A 22,653-nucleotide genomic window follows, 5' to 3' on the forward strand; every position below is an offset into this window, starting at 1 on the left:
CAGGGGTGACTCCGTTCACACTGCGTACACTCAACACACTCGGCAAACACTAAAGTAGTGCAAGGGAGAGGAATTCTGCATGCGCATCGCCCACGTGGTACGATGTTCAACTCGGCTAGCAAAAGATCGGGCAGCTACTCAGATGCGAAGTTCACGTGAACGAAGCTCGCTTCCTTGAGTCGAACGAGTAATTTCAATTCGTGCGAGGCTAACTAGAATGAGGGAAGCAACTTGCAACACCTCAACGCCACGGTCCACCAGGTTGTGTCCCTTACGTGCGACAGGCAGCTTCGTAAAGCCTTAGGCCTAAAGCGTCGCTACCCTGACAACCGGCATCCAAAAACAACGCCCAAAATGAGCGCAAAACAGGCAGCCGCGAGGAGACGTCAGCTCTGTGAGGTGGTACTACTCCGCTCGGTGCACAAAGCATCCGAGTTGACGGCGCCCACCGTCGCGGACGGTGTCGGAGCGCCCGGTGCCAGGCCGCAATACCAGTCAGCCCGCAGCGGCACCCGTGGCCCGCGGCCACCCGGCTCCCAGAGCCGCGACTTCATCAGAGTCAAAGAGATAGAAGAAGCTATTTACATAAGAAATTCGGACCACCCATGAGGCTTCCGTACTCACTCGTTTCAGGCTTGCCAATTCTCCGCGGGCGCTAACCCTCGCTCTCCTAGGATGCAGACCATGTGGCTCTCGTACCGACGAATGTCATTAAAAAAAAAAACACTTGCGAAAAGGCTTAGCATGTTGACATGTTCAAACACACTACAGCCACCATCACCTCGCTCAAGAAAGCACGCCGCCGACGCTGGCGATCAAAATTCACGCTAGGCCTACGCTTCGGTTCAAACAAAGGTCTCCAACGAAGCAAACTGTTAAATCTATCGTCCGATGTCCCAAGAGGTCCACGTTGGGCAGCCAGATGTGGGGTCTCTCCTCCCGTACTCTTGGGACAAAGGAACGACAGTACAGTAGTGCAAACAATCACAAGGGCATTTATTGCACCTTTCATAAATCAATGCCTGCTAGCCGAGTTGCTATCCGCAAAACATGCCGATGGGCGCGCGACAAATCTAGAAGTCCGACTCACCGCGACCGGAAGCGGGCGAATATGTTCGCCCATGCTGGATCCCAACGCCTGGTCCTTCGCGTGTACGGTCACGCGAATCGTGGCGCGTTCGAAGGCGGCCACGCGAGGCGGTCTCGCAGAAGCATGGGTCGGCGCGCGGAACGTCCTCGCTGTTAGCCGACCCGCCGGGAAAAGCCCAAGCGCCTTTCTTTCCCGCGCCTAAGTAACCCCGCCGCAGCGCAACACTAGCGGCATCTCTCGCACTGCGCTTCAACCACTCCAACCGCCGCGGGCGCCAGGCCACGCAGCGGGCGAAGCCGCCCTGCAGGAGACGAGCTATGCGGGAAAACTAGATCTCAGGGGAGGCGTGAGAGTCACGCATCCCCACAAGCTATTCCGGCATTCTGGTATTCCAGTAACCACAGGCGAGTTGGGCGTTTCGACGGATGGGTGGAGGCATAAACTGAAGCTGATGAAGCAACTTTAGTGTAGACGTACGTGAGCGGCCTGATCGGTCTGCATGGTCTAGCCAACCTGTTGGCGCAGAGCTTAACCAGCCAAACAGAGAGGTAATATTGCTCTAACCAAGTGCAAAACATTTTAAACATATACAAAAACAGCATGTTAACGATAACGCTCCTGCAAAAAATTCACAACAGCAGCAAAGAAGAATACACTTCGTTACTGCTGCTGTTTGGTTAAGCTCTGTGTCACCAGGTGGCTGCACTATGCAGATCATTCACGTTTGCGCTTCTTCTGATCACGTGAAACAGCACGATCAAATGGCCAGGCCCTCTCCCTTTGCTTGTGTTTACCCGAATACTGGACTCGCAAAACGCTATTGTGGTAGTAATCCTTGGTTGTAAAGCGGCAGCCACAAATGCGCAAATGTTGGTGCCGATCAGATACCAATAGTCCGATGCACTGCAGCCACTCCACTCGTCTGCTGCCTTGCAGAGGGACACAATGTCGCCGCTTGACATATTGCCAGTCGCTACGTTTGCAGCCCACAACGCAACAAAGGAGATTCATAATTCTCACGAAAAGACGAACCGACACTGACCGCGGAGCTCTCGTCAAGTATGTTGTAACACACGCAGACAACACTTGCTGTGCGCCGGAAGTGCTTAAGTGTACCGAGAAATTGTTTTTGTGCATTCTCTTTCTGTTACTTTCTTTTTTTAGAAACAAATTAACTGACATTCCAACTATTACAAACTTTTCTTCACCATAGATATGGAAAAATTATCGATGATGCGTCCTGGGCAGCCAATTGGATAGCTTGGCCTTTACGTCAAATGGGTAGGGGCGGCTGAAAATTCAGCCGAGCAGTGTGCTGCAATTGGTAGCGATGTGCATTTTTAAAACCTAATAATAAATTACACCCTTTACGGGGAGCACTTAGATGCGTCAATTAATGATCAGAAAGACCTACTCTAATGACTCAGTATGTTTGTACAATATCGTCAAAATCATTTCAGGGTCCCTTTAATATTGGGAGATGAGTCGCTAATGCCATTCACTGACTTGTTCGAGTTTTTAAATGAAACTGGTTATTTACATCTACTTTCAAGTAACGCAGCTTTTGCTGCCTTAACCTTGGATTTTGTGCTGTCCTGTGACTGGCACAGCCTGGCCTTAGTCGCTTTTGCACTGTTAAACTCAAATTAACTAGCTAACCAAACCAGCCAGGGGTTCGTCGTCGTGCGAGGAAGAGCAACGGGTCAACGACTGTTGCCTCCGTAACTCTTCATAGCGTTTGCACAGTGTGATGATTTTGGTCATGGAGCAAGGATTCTTGGTGGGCAACATGTTGAAAGCGTAGTCTTCTATATCTTTCAGCATGATTGATGCAATCAGACTCCGCCATAGTCGAGTTCGCTTTCTTTCATAGATCCAGAATGTCTTCAATATAACTGGCGAATGATTCACACGGCTGCTGAGAACGCGCCCGCAAACGCTGCTCGGCATGCAGCTTATGAACAGTAGGGCGACCAAATACATAGATAAGGGTGGTCTTGAAGGTGGACCAGGTTGGGAAATCTGCTTCGTGGTTGTTATACCATATGCTGGTGACACCCACAAGGTAGAACAGCACATTGTTCAGTTTGGCTGGTTCGTCTCATTCTTTATGCGCGCTGACTCTCTCGTATGTGGTGAGGCAGTCCTCTACATCGGTGTCAGCTGCACCAGTGAAAATGGCAGGTTCGCAGTGACGCGGTGCACCAGGACGTGTGGTCGGTGCAGAAGGAGGTGTTTGCTGGGAGGCGCCTAGAGGCATGGTAGATGGGATACAGAATTGAAATTCCAGTGTGGGAGGTTTGAGGGCACAGCACTCTCCACAGAATGTTAAGGTGTTTATTTGATCTGACTAGGAGCAGCGCAGCGGTGACAGTCTAGGCAGACAGTGCTGCAGAAGCTCGGGAGCGGCAGCTACTATGGCTGCTCAGGTTGAGCACGCTAGTCTGTTCTATTCTCGCGCTACATGCATGTGAGCCACCTTCTTCACTGGCTCTGGAGGTGACAGGTACCGCTACATATATATATATTTGTTTTTGACACTTACCAATGTTCATTATGTTATCAAGTCTGATTTTTAGTCCATCCCACCTCTATGTAATGCCTGTATGGGCCCATAGGGTAAATGAATAAAAAACAAATATGCAAAGTCTCGATCATAAGAGTGAAGCATTTGCAAAGCCTTGGGCACGTTTTGCACAGTGACCAGACAGACTTCCAAAGCATGTGAGAGCTCCAGCATACAGCTTGGCTGTCCTTGATGTACGAGTTGCTTGTATTGCCAATACATCTGCGAAAGATATCTTTTATTTTTACTTGTGAGGCATCACCGACACATGCACAAATGCAGAGTCCAACTTCTTTGTAGTGCAGATCTGATAAAAAGTTTTGCTGGCACTTTTTTGATAGTTGAGGTAACCGAAAATGCAAGAATCTCTTAATGCTTTTTTTTCTCGCTGTTGAAGATTGTGACTTCTTGCACTGTCTCTTCTCAAAATGCCTACACTTGTCTGCAGTCCACAATAGCTAGTGTACCAGCAAATGCTGCTTCGTGTGTTGTACCACAAGGAGTGACATATTAGTTGTTAGGAACAACATTTATTTCTTCATAGGGGTGAGTTGAGTGGTTCGTTCAGAGACTGGAGGAATGTGCGGCCATTGATCAGCTTTGTCGTGGCCACAAGGTACTCCACAGGTGCTGCAAACCACACAGATAACGTAAAAGCATGCATATACTTGCAGAGCTCAAATTCAACAGTTAACATAGCACCACACTACAAACACCAACAGCACACCACTATACTGTACAGATAAATAACTGAAATTTAAAAAATGTCTACATTCAAAGCTGATTCGGCACAGGAAAAACAAGCAGCAGATTTTGCCAACCTAGCAGAATCACAGATTAATTTCCGGCAAAGCTGTTTCTTCTGAGCAATTGAATTAGAAATTTCAGTTGATTGTAATTAACTCTTTCATTACTGGTATAATCGTGTTCATTTTCGGTTATTTTATGTTTTAAAATTCTCTTTCAGGATGTAGTTGTTCCAATGCATACTGCGATACACAAAATCATTGCCTGATCACTGTTGTTTTGAATGGGTGCATAGCTGTAACAATTGCTCAGACAATTTTTGAGAATTTTATGTGAAAGTTCACAGAAGCACCCGAAGGAACATGAATGAAAGAAATAATTTGCTGTTTTAGTATAAGTAGCAAGAGGAAGAAAAATCTGAAATATACAAATATTCATCTGGTTTGTACACCGTATATACTCGCATAACGAATGCACTCGCAAAATAAACACACTACCAACTTTGCTATGTGCAGTCCCACAATCGAAAAGCTGTCCTGCGATTTTTCAGAGACTAGAATCTTTTGCTCTCGCACATGTGTTTAGAGCAAGCACACTTAATCTCGATGCCCATCACTGTGTTTGAAATATTTAATAATGATGCCACCTGAGAAACGCCGAGATCACGTAAATAAAATTCTGCAGCCAACTTATGTAGGCTGCACATTAACGCTGGTAACAATGCCGTAGCGGCACACTGGCAGGGGTGGTGGGTTTGAGGACTGAGAAGCTGACTCCAAAGCCATGAAAAGAGAACACTGGCAACAAGCATGCAGTAAGAACAGGCTGCACATTATCACGGTCGATTGGGACCTGACAGAAAGAACTCGGCCTGCTCTTGCCGCTTGCTTACAGTCAGTACCTGTGCAGACTCAAGAGAGAAAAATTATGCCGATCCCATGCAGTGTGGAAATAAATGTAAGCAAAGCACTCTGTTCTGTTTGCTCTGACTGACAATAACTAGCGGTGATGTTGATGGCGAATGTTTAATTTCTTCAATGTTTAGTAGAACAGGAGAGTGGTGAGTTGATGTTAAACGATACCTTGTGTGCACTACTGCTGTTTGTCTGAGTAGTATACAGAACACACAGGCAGATGTGTTTGCTTGAGGCACTGTGCACCATTGTTCATAACCTCTAAGAAGGTTGAGCATAGTCATTGCCTCACATTGCAGATCACATCGTGGCAGAAGTGTTAAACTTTAACTGAATTATGGGACTGCACATGGTAAAACCACAACAGGATTATGAGGCACGACATAGTGAAGGACTCCGGAATAATTGTGACACCCTGGTATTCTTTAACCTGCACATAAATCTAAGTGCACGAGCATTCTTCTTTTTCGCTCCCATCGATAAGCGACTGCCGCGGTTGGAACTGAACCCGCAAGGTTGAGTAATGCCATAGCCACAAAGCTACTGTGGCAGGCGCAGAAGTGTTCATTTGATGTGTGAACATTTCCGTAGTGCCAACTACACCCTATGGTTATTTAATGTATCTTTGCATCTGCACGCCCTGCCTCAGTTGTCTGCTTGACAAACTTGCATGGTGTTTATTCTTCAGAATTAGCATAAACTTACCATACTGTACCTTCAGTTTGCCTGAAACTGCTGTCGTGTCTACAGTAGTAGCATTTCCTTGCCTTCTCACATTGCCTTTTCCGTCTCGCAGTTCCCTTGCATGGGAACTGCGAGTGAAGAGTGGCAAAGCTGTTATTCACTCGTTTCGAGACTGCATTGGTTCAACCCATTCTCTGTCTCTTCTCCCTCCACCCTCTCCTCAGTATTTGCACGTTTGTAGAAGGGTGAGCGTGACAGTTACTGCAATGCTTTTGTGGGGAGTCACGGATAATTACAGCTGCCAAGAGGGTAACCTGACAACGCCCAGGGAGCTCCAGAGGGCATTGTGCACAAGCCCTTTGGACACGATGGAAAGGGCCAAATGAGTTTCTCGTGTCGACTTTATTCCCTGCAGGCTCCTTCCATGTACGAGGGTAATTCCACAAGTTTTCGGCCTGACCGTTTCAAACTTAGTGATTTCAAAATAACTGCTTCAGACACATAGCGCCATCTCTTAGAAGGCCAGAGTAGGAGTTTCAACTCGGCATGCATGTTCCTCAGTAGTGCCGCACTTGCCTGATAAACACGAGGCACGCTAAGTGGTGATAATGCTAAAAATTGAGTACCAAGCCATGATTAAGCGCTTAGGTGGTGTGTATGCAGAAGCTTCCCCTTCTTATTCCACCATGAAGGAGTGGGCAAAAGTTTCACATAGGAAGAGCGAGCACTCAGGATGAGCATCGCAGTGGTTGGCCCGTGGAAGTGATGACCAAAGGAATTGTCTTTCTCGTTGAGGAGGAAGTGGTCATTGACAGGAAGCTGAAAGTGCAAGAAATTGAAACACAGGTGGGACTCACTGTAACGACTGTGTTCTGCATAATTCATTAGAAGCTTCACATGACAAAGGTCAGTGCAAGACGGGTGTCCCAAATCCTTTCTTCTGTGCAGAAAGAGCATTGTGTGACCTGTTCTCTCAAGTTTTTAGAGCTTTGTCGTGGGAATGAGAGAGAAGTGCTGGAATCTATCGTCACCGGGGGTGAAACCATGGTCCTTCACTATGATGTCCTTTTCAAAAAAGAATCAGAAGAATGGTTCAAATCAGAAGTGCCACCTAGAAAAGGCAATGTGACTCAGTTGACCAAAACGACCATGGCAACAATATTTTCGGATTGCTGTGGGATTCTTTTGATTGACTTTAAGGAAAGAAATACCATCATGAACGCATAGTATCACGTGTCACTTCTACACAAACTGCATGATGTAATAAATAAGAAGAAGCGGGGGATTTTCGATCATGGCATCTGTCTGCTTCATAACAACGCTAAGTTAACACTGCGAGCGTTGCAAGGGCTGCAGCGAAGGACTGTGGCTTTGAGGAAATCGATCATCTGCCTTACAGCCCAGACCTGGCGCCCAGTGGCTACTACTGTGGGATTAAATGGTCTGAGTAGTTGAACAAAGGATGTTGAGGGGGCACTTCACTGGGGAGCGCACCTTGGGTCTTGATGACATGCATCTCTGGCTTATTGATGATCGAACCCAAAAGTAATGCAAGTTACGACATGGTGTAAGAAGTGTCAGATGTGAGCGGAGTGACCGTAGTTGAAGGAGAGACCACGCTGAAGGAAGTTTCACCGTTTCATCAAGAAGCACCAGTGCACGTAGCAGGGAGGACGACATGGCGGCCATGAAGGAGCCCAGCTAAACGTAAATTGGTCTCGTGCCATCTGTGTAACCGATATTACATGGACAGTTGAATGCGTAATTAAACGCATCTAGAGTGCGTCCACGAGAAACAGACAAGAATTTGCCCTTAAGCAATGCAACGAACGCAATGAGAACCACAACAACAATGGTCAAGGAGGGATCACAATGGCGACAGATGCTCCCCGGCAGACGCAACTGAACACCGGGTTCGCACCACCATTTCTTATGAACTTCCAAAAACCAGAAGAGCGGATAGCATGGGGACAATCCTTCATGTGATACACGCGAGTCTCACCTTTGACAGAGCAAGATTGAGCTGATCAAGTAGATGCTCTGATTTATTGTCTCGGCGAAAATGCAAAGAATATTCTAGCGATGTTGATGCTAACCAAAGAAGAGCAGGAAGACTTTGATAAAGTGATTGACATGCTAGAAAATCATTTCATTGGTAAAAGAAATATCATATATGAAAGAGCAAAATTCAATCAGAGGCGACAAGAACATGGAGAGACAATGGAAGCGTTGGTAACTGCTTTGCACAGACTGGTGTCCCACTGCGGATACGGAGCACTAAAAGATGAAATGGTCCATGGCAGGCTAGTTGTGGGCTTGCAAGAAGCAAGAAGAGGCAAAGTTGTCGGAAACACTGCAAAGCTATCCAGACCTCACATTGGAGAAGGCTGTATAGTTGTGAAGAGGCAACGTTGTCGGAAACACTGCAAAGCTATCCTGACCTCACGTTGGAGAAGGCTGTATAAAACGTCTGAAAGACAGAAGCAGTCCAAAAGCAACAAGCTATTGTAAGACAAGAAACCGGAGAAGTGTCTGCTGACGTCGTGTGACGAGTGAGCAGTGGAACTCCTCCAAGGCCAAACAAGCAAAAGTGGTCGCCAAAGCAGGGGAAAATGCAGCATGGCTGTGGTAGATGTGGAGGACAGGAGCACCATGACAAAATCAGCTGCCCAGTGTCGAAGACAAAATGCCATTCATGTGGGAAAAAAGGGCACTGAAGGAAAATGTGCCGCACTAAAACACATGGAGAAGTAAAAGAAGAGGCAACACCAACACAGATATGGACTTTGGGACCCCTACACTATGGCATTGGAGAAAGATTATCTACATCGGCGAACAGATGAGCTTCAAGATAGACACTGGAGCAGATGTAAATGCAGGGCCACTGCGAATAGTGACTACTTTGAAAACTCTTACTCCAACCAAAACGGTACGGCACTGGGGGACAGCTGCTAAAAGTACTAGGCAAGCCAAACGCCCTGCTTAGTTGTGGCGAAACCAGCTTCCGTGATGAGCTGTATGTAGTGGAAGGCCTAGATGAGGCTTTCCTTGGTCGTTGAGCAAGTTTGAGCTTGAAGCTTATGCAACTTCTACAGCCAGTCACTGAAGATTGACGAGAAAAGTGCAGAGCGAAGTTTTCTGAACTATTTGCTGTTCTTGGAGAAATGCAAGAATAATACCAGATCAAGCTCAATGCTGAGGCCAGTCCAGTATCCAGTGCCTCCCACAGGGTACCCTTGGCATTGCTTAGCAAGGTCATAGCCCAGCTGAAGGTCATGGAGGGGAAAGGCAAAGGCATTATCCGAAAAGTGGAAAAGCCAACTTTGTGGTGCTCAGCGATGGTAGTAGTTCCCAAACTGAATGGCGATGTCAGAATTTGTGTAAATCTGACTAACCTCAACAAAGCCATCGAAAGGGAGAAACTGATACTTCATTCAGTGGAAGAAAATTTGGAAGACTGTCAGGAGCCAAGTTCTTCACTGGATGCAAAAGCCTGACTTTGCCACATCAAACTCTCTGAAGATACACAATTGCTCACAACATTCATAACCCCATTGGAAGGTATTATATTCAAAGGGTGCCTTTTAGGATATCCTCAGCACCTGAACATTTTGAGAGGAGGCATGCCGGGAGTGGTGTGTCACATGGATGACATTTTGTTCACCGGAGCTGCAGTTCCAGAGCATGACAGGTGGATGGAGGAAGTTTTATCAAGGCTGAAAGCCACAGGGGTAACACTGAATGAAAAATGAGAGTTTGCAAAAACATCAGTGAAGTTATTTGGTCACAACGGGATTCAACCAGATCCAGGAAGAGTGAAAGCAACAGTAGATTTTCCCATACCATGCACAGTAACAGAGGTGCGTCAGTTCATTGGGACGGCAAACCAAGTGGTAAAGTTTATACCAAACCTGTCCGACAAGATGAGACAGCTCAGAGAACTCCTCAGAAAGTACATGCAGCAGAGATGGGATGTGCAACAGCAGGCATCGATCAGGTGAAGAAAGACATCCAAGAAGCAGCGGTACTCACTGTGTATGACCCAAAACAAGAGCTGATAGTCTCTGCAGATGCCTCTTCCTACGCCCTTGGTGCTGTCTTAGTGCAGAAGGACAAGGACTGTTGTGTAAAACCAATTGCTTTTGCATCGAAGGGACTGAGTGAAACGAAGTGCAGGTATGCTCAAATCGAGAAAGAGGCATGCGCTGTTACATGGGCATGTAAACGCTTCGAAAAGTTCCTTATAGGGACAAAGATTCATGTGCAAACCGACCATAGACCTCTGATTCCACTGCTAAAAGATCGATACCTAGGCAAAATCCCAGCAAGAATTCAGAGATTCAAGCTGAGACTCATGCGTTTTGACTATTCCATCGAGCATGTTCCTGGGAAAGAGATGTGGACTGCAGATGCACTCTCCAGAGCCCCAGTAGACCCTGCAGAGAGCATGGAAGATGAAGTTGAGGCATATGTTCAGGTAGTGACAGGAATGCTACCAGCATCAAGCAACTACCTAAAACAAATAGAGAGTGCTCAAAGGGACGATCTAGTGTGCCGACAAATAATGGAATGTTGCACTAAAAGTTGGCCAAGCAAGAACAGAATTCCACCTGAGATAGCCTCATACTTCAAATACAGAGACAGTCTCACAGTGCAAGACAATATGCTAGTAAAAGACAACAAGTTGGCGATTCCAAAGACTCTTTGGAAGAAAGTGCTTTGCCAACTGCACACAGAACACCAAGGGGGTGTCAAACTGACCCACCTGCATTCAAGAACGGACTCCAACAGTAGAGCCCATGATAGTCAGAGCTACCAGATTATCTGTGGCAGAAAGTTGCTGCTGACTTGTTTGAACTGAGAGGCAAGCAATATTTAGTCATTGTATATTATTATTCCCAATATCTAGAAGTGTCATCTACGAGACACACTACAGATACAGGGATAGCTCTGTTGAAGTCATTGATTGCCCACCATGGAATACCAGAGATATTTAGGTCAGACAACGGACCTCAATACACATCCATGAAGTTTGTCAACTTCAGAAAGGAGTAGCAAATAAGTCATGTCAAAAGCAGTTCGCACTATCTCAAGAGCAATGGTGGAGCAGAAAGGATGGTGAAAATTGCCAAATACACTCTCAAGAAAGCTGAAGACCCAAGTTTAGGACTACTCATGTGCAGGGCAACTGCTGGACATTGTTGATATACTCTAGTGCAGCTTTTAATGGGAAGACAGCTTAGGATGACTTTTACCAATGCTGCCATCCCTGCTAACCCCTAAGATGCCGAACCATGAGAAATTCCAAAGAAGAGATAAGGAAGAGAAGTTGAAGCAAGCCCAAAGTTACAACCAGAGGCACAACGCCAGCATTCGAGGCGAGCTGACCACAGGAAGCTCAGTGTGGGTGAAAATACCTGGCACAGCGGGCCGACTAGTGAAGAACAACCCAAGATCCTGGGTCGTCGATACTCCGCAGCAAAAGCTTGTTCGGAACACATACCATTTGATTCCCACCGCAACAACCCAGAAGATCATGTAGACATCGCAGATTGGGAGGAAATGGATCTAACTTCCAGACAACAGGAAGAAAGGCCCGAAACGATAACAGCTACACTAAGGGATGAAGAGGAGAGCATTGACCCCAACCTGAGTGAAGAAGTGGGTGTCTTTTTAAGATATGGTTGATGCATTGTGAAACCCATTAGATTACAGGACTGACCGTCTCTTCCGACTGAGGAAGAGTGATGTGGGATTAAACGGTCTGGATAGTTGAATAAAGGACATCGACGTGGCGCTTCAGTAGGGAGCACACCTTGGGTCTTGATGACGTGCGTCTCTGGCTCATTGGTGATTGTAGCGGCAACAGCATCGGCGTCGCACGAGGGATGACGTAGACGCTCGCGTCTACACGAGGCACGAGTGGCTGGCACGCTCCGGCACAGGCTAGCGTTCTGAAGAAGATTATTAAAGAAAGAATGCTACGCTAAGCGATCGAGTGTCGGTTCTTCCTCTCCTGTGAGAGCCCGAGACTTTACCGGTCTACGTGGTCGCTCAACGCCACAGTTTGGTGACTTCGGACGTGATACTGCCATACGCTCCAGTGGTAGAGACGACCATGGACCAGACCAACGCTACGAGAGCTCAAGGCCAGAACCCTTCTGAGGAACGCGGTGAGGCCCTCCTGTTCCGCCATCGCTGTCCGCCTCCCACAGTACTGGGACCAGCATCCTTCGGCGTGGTTTCTTCAGGCCGAAGCGCAATTTCAAGTCGCTGGTATCCGCTCTCAAGCCTCGAAGTTCCATTAAGGCGTCGCAGCGCTCTCGCCCGCCGCCATTGACGACGTAGCAGATTTGTTGAACTCCCCCCTGTCTGCCGCCGCCTATGATGATCTCAAGGCAGCACTGCTACAGCGCAAGCAGCTTCACAGCATTCTCGCATCCAGCAGCTTCTGTCCGCTGAAGAACTCGGCGATTGACGCCCTAGTCAATTTCTTCGCTGAATGAGCCAGCTGCTCGGAAACAACGCGAGATCCATTGACGATACGCTGTTGTGCGAATTGTTTTTGCAACGACTACCGGCTGTGCAGATGGTCCTGGCGACAGCCTCTACCATGGACCTTACCGGACTTGCCGCTTTGGCTGACAAAGTCATGGAAGTAGCCACCCCAACCATCGCAGCCATGTCACCGTCTCCGGGTGACAATACAACCGCTCTGCAAACTCTTCCCTGCTCTTCCACAGTGCAATCTCCGTTCGACTCCTTGTGTGAGTGCCTGGAACGCATCATCTGTGGAGCGGAACATCGCCGCACATCTCGTCACCCACGCAGCCGTAGTTCCAGCAGATCAAGACGCACGGGCACCCGCAATGAAACCTCAACTACAACGCCTGGCGTTTGCTACTACCACCGCCGTTTTGGAAATGACGCTCGTCACTGTCGGCGTCCCTGCGCTTGGAAGGGAAACAGGCCGGCCGACCTCTAACGGCGACGAGTGGTCCGGCCCAACACAAAAGTCGCCTTTTCTACATGATGGACAGAGTTACGGGACAACGATTCTTAGTCGACACAGGTGCTGACGTCAGCATTCTCCCCGCCCAGCGCTCCGACCGAAAAGCGACTCCTGTGTCGTTTTTGCAAGCCGTCAACGGCACCAGGATTCCAGTTTTCTCGTCACGCTCCATCATGCTAAACCTTGGCCTTCGACAAGCATTCCGCTGGATCTTCCTGGTTGCAGACGTCCGTCATGCAGTCATTGGAGCAGACTTCTTGCATAACTACGGACTCCTTGTGGACATCCAACGACGCCGTCTCATCGACTCCGTGACCCAGCTATCCGTTCCCGGCGTCCCATCATCAGGCACATCGCCCATAGCGCCTATTTCTGCCATGTTGGACGAACCTTTCGCCGCGCTCCTACGCGAGTTTCCCACTTTGACGCGCCTGCCGGACTGGACGCAACCGGTACAACATGACGTGTGCCATCACATCGTCACCTCCGGCCCACCGGTCTACTTCCGACCCCGGCGATTGTCCCCGGAGAAACTCAAGATCGCTCGCGCGGAGTTCGAACACATGCTGCAACTTGGCATCATCCGCCCTTCCTCCAGTAACTGGGCATCACCACTTCACATGGTGCCTAAGAAGACGGGAGACTGGCGCCCATGCGGTGATTACCGGGCACTAAACAACGTCACCGTTCCTGATCGCTACCCTCTACCGAACATTCAGGACTTCACGGTAGCGTTGCACGGTGCGACGATCTTTTCTAAGATCGATCTCGTTCGCGCCTACCATCAACTACCTGTCGCTGAAGAAGACATTCCCAAGACCGCCATCACCACACCCTTCGGTCTTTTCGAATTTCTCCGGATGCCTTCCGGTTTACGGAACGCGGGCCAATCCTTTCAGCGTTTCATCGATTCCGTTACCCGAGGTTTGCCTTTCGTTTTTGCATACATTGACGACCTTCTCGTCGCAAGCTCTTCGGCAGAAGAACATCTTCACCACTTGCGGTTGTTGTTTTCACGCCTTGCCAGTAAAGGAATTGTCATCAACGCCGCCAAGAGTGAATTCGGTCAACCTGAACTCGAGTTCCTCGGTCATATCGTCGACGCTAACGGCATTCGACCACTGCCTTCCAAGATTCGCGTCATCGAAAACCTTCCCCGACCGACCACACTCACCAAGCTTCGCCAATTTCTCGGTTTCGTCAATTTCTACCGCCGATTCATTCCCGAGTGCGCACGACTTATGGCTCCGCTAGATGCTCTCCTGGTAAACAAACGCAAACAAGTGCTTCAGTGGACTGAAGAGGCCACCGACGCTTTCACAAGAGTCAAGTCTGCCCTCGCCGACACCACGCTGCTTAGACACCGAAAGCCAGATGCACCCACTGCCATCATGACCGACGCTTCAAACACCGCCGTTGGTGCCGTTCTGCAGCAATTCATCGACAATGCGTGGCATCAACTCGCTTTTTTCTCCAAGAAACTAAAGCTTGCGCAGTCCCGCTACAGCATGTTCGGCTGTGAATTACTCGCTGTTTACTTGGCTATCAAGCATTTTCGCCATTTCCTCGAAGGCCGTGCATTCACTGTCTTGACTGACCACAAGCCCCTTGTGCATGCAACGAATCGCTCGACGTCCTGTTACTCGCCCCGCGAGATTCGACACCTTTCCTGCATCTCCGAGTTTACAACAACGCTCCACCACGTCAAGGGCACCGACAACGTTCCAGCTGACGTTCTGAGTCGTGTCAATGTCGTTTCCACGTTGACATCGGAACCTTTCATCATCGAGACCGACTTGCTCGCCAGTCAACAGCGTGACGACACTGAACTTCGTACACTCCGGAATTCGTCAACGTCCCTGAAATTGGAAGACGTTGTGACTCCACATGGTACGTCCGTCATCTGCGACACTTCTAACGACACACCTAGACCATACATTCCGGCATTCCTTCGCAGACATCTATTCAAAACCGTGCACAACCTGTCGCACCCTGGCATGCGCGCGACACAGAAGCTTCTTTCCAGTCGTTTCGTTTGGCCTCGGCTAAACGCGCAAGTTCGCGATTGGGTTCGCTGCTGTTTGTCGTGTCAACGTTCGAAGATCCGTCACTCCATTCCACCTACCAAGTCTTTTCTTCCACCGGATGCTCGTTTTGACACCGTACACCTGGACCTCGTCGGCCCTCTCCCACCTTCGAAAGGTTACTGCTACATACTGACATGCATCGACCGTTATACACGGTGCCAGTAGCTACACCTATATCTGACATCTCAGCGCCCACTGTTGCAGCAGCTTTCATGTCTACCTGGATCGCAAGGTTCGGCTGCCCATCCACAATAATCACAGATCGCGGTCGACAGTTTGACTCAGCACTCTTCAACGAGCTACTCAAACTACTCGGAACGACACGTTTTCACACAACTGCTTACCACCCGCAGTCCAATGGACTAGTTGAACGTTTTCACCGGCATCTCAAGGCCTCCTTTATGGCACATGAATCGCCGGAGAATTGGGTCCTGCATTTGCCCCTCGTCTTACTTGGCATCAGAGCCGCACTCAAGAGCGACCTAGGTTGCTCCTGTGCTGAGCTAGTTTACGGCACTCGCCTACGCCTTCCGTGCGATTTCTTTGTCGCCACCCCAAAAACGCCTATGCCATCACCTGCCGAATACGTTGCTGAACTGCAAGCCTTTTTCAGTCAGATACGCCCCGTGCCTACACGTTCACAAGACGCAAGGTCCCCGTATGTTTCTCCCGCACTCACCTCTGCTACCCACGTTTTCGTGCGTAACTGTGCCGTACGGAAGCCTTTGCAGCCACACTACTCCAGGCCATATTGTGTTCTAGAGCGTCGTCCGACGACGTTTGTTGTGAATGTCAACGGCCGATCAGACACGATTGCCCTGGAACGTCTCGAACCTGCCTACATCGAAGCACCCGCGCCATCAGCCCCACCAATATGCGACTCCACCCTGCTGCATCCTCCATCGCCGCCTGCGCACGTGACACCTAAGACCAACACCAAGACACGCCGCGTCACGTGGACTTTCAATCGTTCATCGAATTTTCCTCCTCTCTAGGGGGGAGCCCTCTGTAGCGGCAGCAGCATCGGCGTTGCACGAGGGATGACGTAGACGCTCGCGTCTACACGACGCACGAGCGGCTGGCACGTTCCGGCACGGGCTAGCGTTCCGAAGAAGATTATTAAAGAAAGAATGCTACGCTAAGCGATCGAGTGTTGGTTCTTTCTCTCCTGCGAGAGCCCGAGACATTGCCGGTCTACGTGGTTGCTCGACGCCCCATAATCGACTGCAAAAGTAACACAAGTTACAACTACCTCTTTTGAAAGCTGAAGAAAGATCTCCACTGTGAAAAATTTACTGCTGATGTTGAAGTGAAGAGTGCCGTCCATAAACATTTTGAAGACAAAAGTTTTGACTATTTTCTGAAGGGCATAGAAATGTTAGTGCAGAGGTGTGAAAAATGTGTTGAAGTAAAGGGAGATTATATTAAAAAGTTACACATTTGTTTCATTTACTTCTGCATTAAAAGTTGGTCAGGCCAGAAACTTTTAGGATCACCCTCATATATGTACACACTCTGTACCAGCCCCTGACGCAGTGCGCAAGACGGCATCAGCAGCAGTGGAAAAGTCGAAGGAAGAGGCAAAGAAGGCTTCACCTTAAAAAGCACAACTGGTTCTCTGCAACAATTTCTTTATGCAGTTCATGAACTTTACACAAACATAAAAGGAGTGCACGCATGCGACCAGGCACGGAGCATGGGAGAATCCAAGTGAAAAAGGGGTGGCTGGCACTTGGTCGGCTAGTGAGCATAGTCGGGCGTAGTGTCAAATTCGTGTGGCATTTGCCAGCTTTTCTGCCCGTCTTTAGTTTCGCTATGTGTGATCGGGGTGTCCACCAAATTGACATTTGCAAATTCCCCGAGTTTTCCAGGCTTTCCCTGAGTGCCATTGCAAAATTCCCTGAGTGACACAAAACTTTGTTATATGTCACGACCACCCAACACCATGTCACCCGATGCTGTCACTTTCTTAAGCATGCTAAAAAAGAAAAGAAATAAGTCAGTCATGCTATGTTTCTTCATAAAAAGCACTAAATACACCACTTGAATTACATGTACAAGTTATTCATTTTCCTCAAGCATCTCAAGAAAGAAAAAAATATTCCAAGGTTGGTACCAACATGCCCCATGTCAAATGTCATGTAAAACACGGTGATGCCTTCACCAAAGTGGTACTCTGTAATGATACATATCCCTCAGAAGTAAAATAAAAGTAACTTAGGTTATCAGAATGTTCAATTTACGTGAAGCTTAATGTTTGTGTTCTATTCCTTGCTATCACTGGACAGAAATGGCAAAAATAGGTCGCGTTCACAAATGTGGACGCTGTGACTGAAGGGGATATGAGCCATTTCTGTCAACTGATAGCAAGCTCACTGGTATGAGAACTTTGTCAGAAGTGAGATTCTCTCTCAACAGCTGGTAAGTCAACTTCAACTGTCCTGACTTCAGCCCGCGCACAGCGCCTCAATGTAGCATTTCAGTGCTTCAAAGAGTGTATTTTGGTTTGGATGAAGCTCACCTGCATGTCGGCGTCAGCCAACACTTTGCTTTTTGAGCTCAAGCTCCATCAAAGAAGAGGCGGGACACTTCGTTTCCCTATCATTCCTCAATGCGACGGGTCCTTTCTGTTCTCGTCCTCGTTCTGCCACGCGTTCGCCCCACAGACCATTTAGATCACCTTCTTGGTCAGTTGTATAGTCAACGTCCGATTTTTCGGACTCCCTAGGGGCCGCGAAAATGTCCGAAAAATCGCAGTTCGTAAAGATAAATGCATGTATTTTACTGCCCATAAGGGCTCAAATCGCCACAGGCACATCCGAAGAGGCCTGCCAGTACACTTATTAGGCATATCGGTGCTCATATTGTGACAGGAGATGGCGGGTGCACGCGTGTATAATTAAGGAATACATACTGCGTCCCGTGACAATTGCCCCTTCCCACGCTTGGTATGCTTCACCGCGTAATTCTGCTGCATTGAGGCAAAGCTGACTTTAGGGAACCAGCATTAAGCAACGCACCGTGCTTTTCGAGCTTGGAAGCCAATCACGAGGACCACAGAGGCGGAGTCGTTGCCATTACTGACAGCGGCGAATTCTTTCAATGAAAAACACGGCGCCGAACGGCAAGAAGCTTATTGCGAACGTCGAAGCAGCTAGGCCTAGCGTTTGCCGCAGTGGTGGCTACGGCTACCAACGGATCTGCGTGCGAGAGCGCCATTTTGAGTCGACGAAGTAATCAAAACGGCGGCGGTGGTGGCTTTGCTTAAGGTGGTATGGTAGGGTAAACGGTATATGCTAGTTTTAACGTAATATTTTAGAAACGGCAGCAGATATTCACATCAAATTTCACGCGCTTACAAAAGGTGCTCTTGGGTACAACACGAGGCACTTTGTTCCTGTCTAGATGGTTTGCCTTTCCTGTGGCCCACTTCCAAAGTTTCAGGTGTGTTTAATTATTTGATGTACCTTTTCTCTGCAATCATGCAGAGGAATGTGATGATATTGCACAGTGTTATTCTAAATACCCGTAGGTTACGTCTGAATTAAAGAGGTATCATATCCACTTTGGAGTTCACACCCAAAAAAAAAAAAAATAATAATATCTCTGCTTGCACAAAGCCACAAGGCGGGTTTCTTGCAGTGTAAATTTTTCCAGTGTTATCATTCATATCATCAAAGATTTTTTTTAGTTCAGAATATTTATGACTGGTTGTAGTACATGTGTACAAAATTTCACTGGAATGGGATGAATACTTTCTGAGAAAAGGTACATTGAATTTGACAAATACATAAAAAATGCAATTTGAGAAAAATGAAGTTTTATGTTCGAATACTGCTTGTGGATGCTCAAAATGCCGCAAGAGAATACATTTCACTGCTAACTTTTTGCAGGTGTCTCCAAAACCCTTCTTCTTAGTGTTCCTTTTTATCAGTCATCCTTCCTTGGTCTCGGCAGAGTTATAGAATTCTGCCCTGTCAACACGCTCTTTGTCCATCCTGTCGAGGGCAATATTACAAAACAGACCTGGAACGATTCCAAGCGCCTCCAGAACAGCTTTTCATGCAGAATTGCCGTCATTGTAGTAGGCTACAGCATTGTTAGTTGCTGTCTTCAATGTGTAAGCATTGACAAAGTTTTCTTAGGGCAGTGGCACCAGATGAGTTGGTTGGTTGGTTGGTCATTGGTGTTCTGTGTTCGTCCATGAATACATTTGCTCAAAAAACTGACTACCGTTGAGAGTTCTCTTTCTGCTCTATTTGCTGGAGCATTTGCTGCATCTTCTGGGCAAGTAATATGTTTGAAACTTGAAACAGAGGTGACCACGATCACGTAAGAAAAAGCAAGAGTTTGATGTAATAGTTCTTTTATACAAAGGACTATTACGTCAAACTCTTGCTTCAAGTTGTTAACAAATTCGACTTCGCCCTGCCATCTGCTAGCCACCTGGTTAGCTCAGATGGTAGAGTGGCTGCCCCAGAAAGGCAATGGTCCCGGCTTCGAGCCCTGGACCAGGACGAATTTTTCATCAACTGCGATGCTTTCCTTTCAAGGAACCCATATGGAATTCCTTTGTGACAATAGCTAAGATTGGGTGGATGTCTCATTTCCTTTTAACTAATATATGATTTTTTAGTACAAATCATTTACTTACCAGACACATACACACGAGCAAAAAAAAAAACCCCGCCATAACGAAGAAACCCGCGAACGACAACGATAAACAAACTGGCCTACATTCATTAAACTGGGCGGGTGCTGGAGCCTCAACATGATATGTTCAGTTCCTGTAGAGTGCTGTACAATAATGTGGAGTGTTGCACAATATTGTGCAGTAATGAATTAGGGCACTTTCACAGGTGGTGTTCAAAATGGAAGAGATTGGACAGCTAGTCAAGTGTCGGTCGAAGGTCAGTCTGAAATCCACTGTGTGCTCCTGTGTGAGTAAAAACCTCACATGACGGAAAGGATTACTCGTAATAACTTGTAGATACGCTGTCAAACCAATGATGGATAAAAGCAATCCACGGTGGGGAAAATAAAGTTGCACTTGATATTAATCGAACACAATTATCAAAATAAAACACACTTATGAACATCTACCAATGCTTAAAACATTGTTGAAACAGCCTATCAGTCGGATCTGAGAACTGACAGCTCTAGAGAAGCTTCTATGTACTCACTGCTGCTGTCATTTAGAGATTATGTTGCTGAGCCAAACAAAGCTCAAATTTTGAGTCTCTTTCTAGAAAAAATGCTAAGAGCACTGGAGGCTAGTTTAGACAATACCTTCAATTGAAGTTTTATTTTTCCAGACTTCCCCAATCTCCCAAAACTTGTCAAATCTAACAAATAGTTGAAGTTCAGTCGTCATTTCAGACAGTACCTGATTTTGCTAGTAAAATTACAATGGAAATGCTTAATAATGTGAAGAAAAACTGTCTATCAAATTTATAGATTTCTATGGGTGTGATAACGGAAGAGTTATATGACACACTTAAGAACACTGCCTGCATATGACTCACGCATTTGATACCTTGCCCCCATGTAATGCTTTTGAGCACTTGCTAAAAAGAATTTTTTACAAAGGCTAATTCATTCCCACACCTAAAGCTTTTTGAACATTAATGTTAATGTTCTGCCCCACCTCCCTTGTTACTAAATTTGATCTTGGAGGCCATCATAGCACACCAGGACAGTGGGCTAAACTCTGTGCTGCTTGTAAAATGCACTTATGATTCTCACTAGCGCTTGCACATGTAATTTATTGCAAAGGTCATTAATTAGTCCATACACTTTGAACTCTACATACGTATACATACATACATTTACATACATGCACCCTAATTTTTAATAAATTACACAAGTACCTAGCTTACTTCACCGAGGTAACTGGAAAAACCTACTATATATGTGCCTCATAGGAAGCTTGAAAGTAGGAAGAAAGCAAGTATTCAGTAATTATTTGTAATGCAAGAGCTACACGTACAGAGAAAAAACAGTTGCCAAGTGAACTAATGGAGACTGTATGAGTGCCGCAAGAAAGGTGCCACCCACCGTCGTCTTGCTGGGAAAGAAAACGCAGTGCTGAGATCTCGGCATACGTGCAACCTCCGAGGAAAAACACCAGCGTCACCTTGGGCTCCTCCGCGCTCGACGAATGCAGTGAGCTCACTGATCCACCTGCGCAGGATGCAAGCAGCATGAGGTAATTAGCAGACCATGCTGGGGAAGATGCACAATTAGTGCGGTCATAGAAGTCTCACGCCCCATGTGTCACAGTGTAGTTGCTCTTTATCTGTAACACTTTCTACGGAATAGCTGGTACATATATTACAACTACAACTTGTGGACATAAGGTTAGGTCGAATCATGTATTACTTGTGGACCTTTGTGCTTCCAGTATGTGACATATATGCTATAACTGCAAGTGCAGATGGTGTATTGTGGCCGCTCACCAAAGAAATGTGTTGCTCCATTCTGTAGGTGGTTAATAGGTTCAGATCTTCCATGTAATAATCGCACCACATCTTGCAACATAAAAGCTACGAGACTCATGGTACACTCTGCTGCTCCCTGCCGCACTTCGACTCGGATTGCGGAGCACCCTCTTCATCAGTCGGAGAACGTGTAAACAAGCCGAACGTGCCGCTGCTCGCCAGAGCAATTGGAGGCCAGAATAAGAAACACGTCTTCTGCTGTATACAAACAAGGGTGCAGCTGCAGAGGTGTGCCGCTGTGGCTGACATCACGCCAACAACAGAAGCTGCAGGAGCCAAGTGACCAGAACTCCGCCAGATCTCGGTGGCGCTCCCAGGTTGAAAGTGAGAGTACCTTCGAGTGCTCTGAGCTGGAGCGTGGCACTCTGAAAGAACTAGCCGAATGTATTGCGCGCTGCCCAAATACTTTTTTTGTAGGCTTTGAAAATTGTTCTTTCGTTTATTGGGCAGATATCTGCGACACCAGCGATTAATGTCATATGAAGTCTATGCTATATTTGTGAGTGATTGGAATCAGTTGATTAACTGACTGCTCAACCTCCCAAAGCAACAGCAGAGGGGACGTGACAGATGCGGTAGTGGGCGTGTTCATTTCACAAACTGTTCTTTTTCAAAGTGGCACTAAAGAGATACACTCAACCAGTCTAATCTGATAAAGAATGAAAATACTTATTTTCATTAAATTTCCATTAAGCCATACATCACTAGAAAATAAAGGCCAAACTAATTTTCTAAAATTTCATTTCAGCACCGGTACATCAGCGTGACATCATGGATTTCAAAGTATCTTCCCATATTTGAGTCATGGCACAGTGAAGGTTCTCAAAATTTGTTCTAGCATTCACTCTCTGGCTCTCAGAATACAGAGTAGTATAACTTTACAGACAGAGTATTAACTAGGCTCAAGCAGATGCTGTCAAAATCTATGTATTCATAGTGAGCTACCGTAAAAAGCAGCATATAATATGAGGCTTTGTCCTATTATTAGCGTCCCAAATTTTAGCCTTGTACTATATGCGGACCCGAACAAAAATTTCAGTCAGAAATTCGGGC

General features: G+C 47.1%; 1 protein-coding gene across 12 annotated transcripts in view; it reads right to left on the minus strand.

Annotated features, from left to right (window-relative positions):
• Positions 1–4,149: 4,149 nt before the first annotated feature.
• The window catches only part of car (vacuolar protein sorting-associated protein 33A), a 240,063-nt gene continuing 221,559 nt past the window's right edge, over positions 4,150–22,653 (minus strand). For all 12 annotated transcript variants that reach the window (XR_012826926.1, XM_075686939.1, XM_075686940.1 and 9 more), the window contains 2 exons: positions 21,158–21,283; positions 4,150–4,286 (listed from right to left, as the gene is read on the minus strand). Coding sequence is in view for 11 of the 12 variants with exons in the window: in XM_075686939.1 (XP_075543054.1) it covers positions 4,195–4,286; positions 21,158–21,283 (218 nt within the window). In the remaining variant the exon portion in view is untranslated. The remainder of the gene's footprint in view (positions 4,287–21,157; positions 21,284–22,653) is intronic.

The sequence above is a fragment of the Dermacentor variabilis genome, chromosome 3 (genome assembly GCF_050947875.1).
Source record: "Dermacentor variabilis isolate Ectoservices chromosome 3, ASM5094787v1, whole genome shotgun sequence".
NCBI lineage: Eukaryota > Metazoa > Arthropoda > Arachnida > Ixodida > Ixodidae > Dermacentor > Dermacentor variabilis.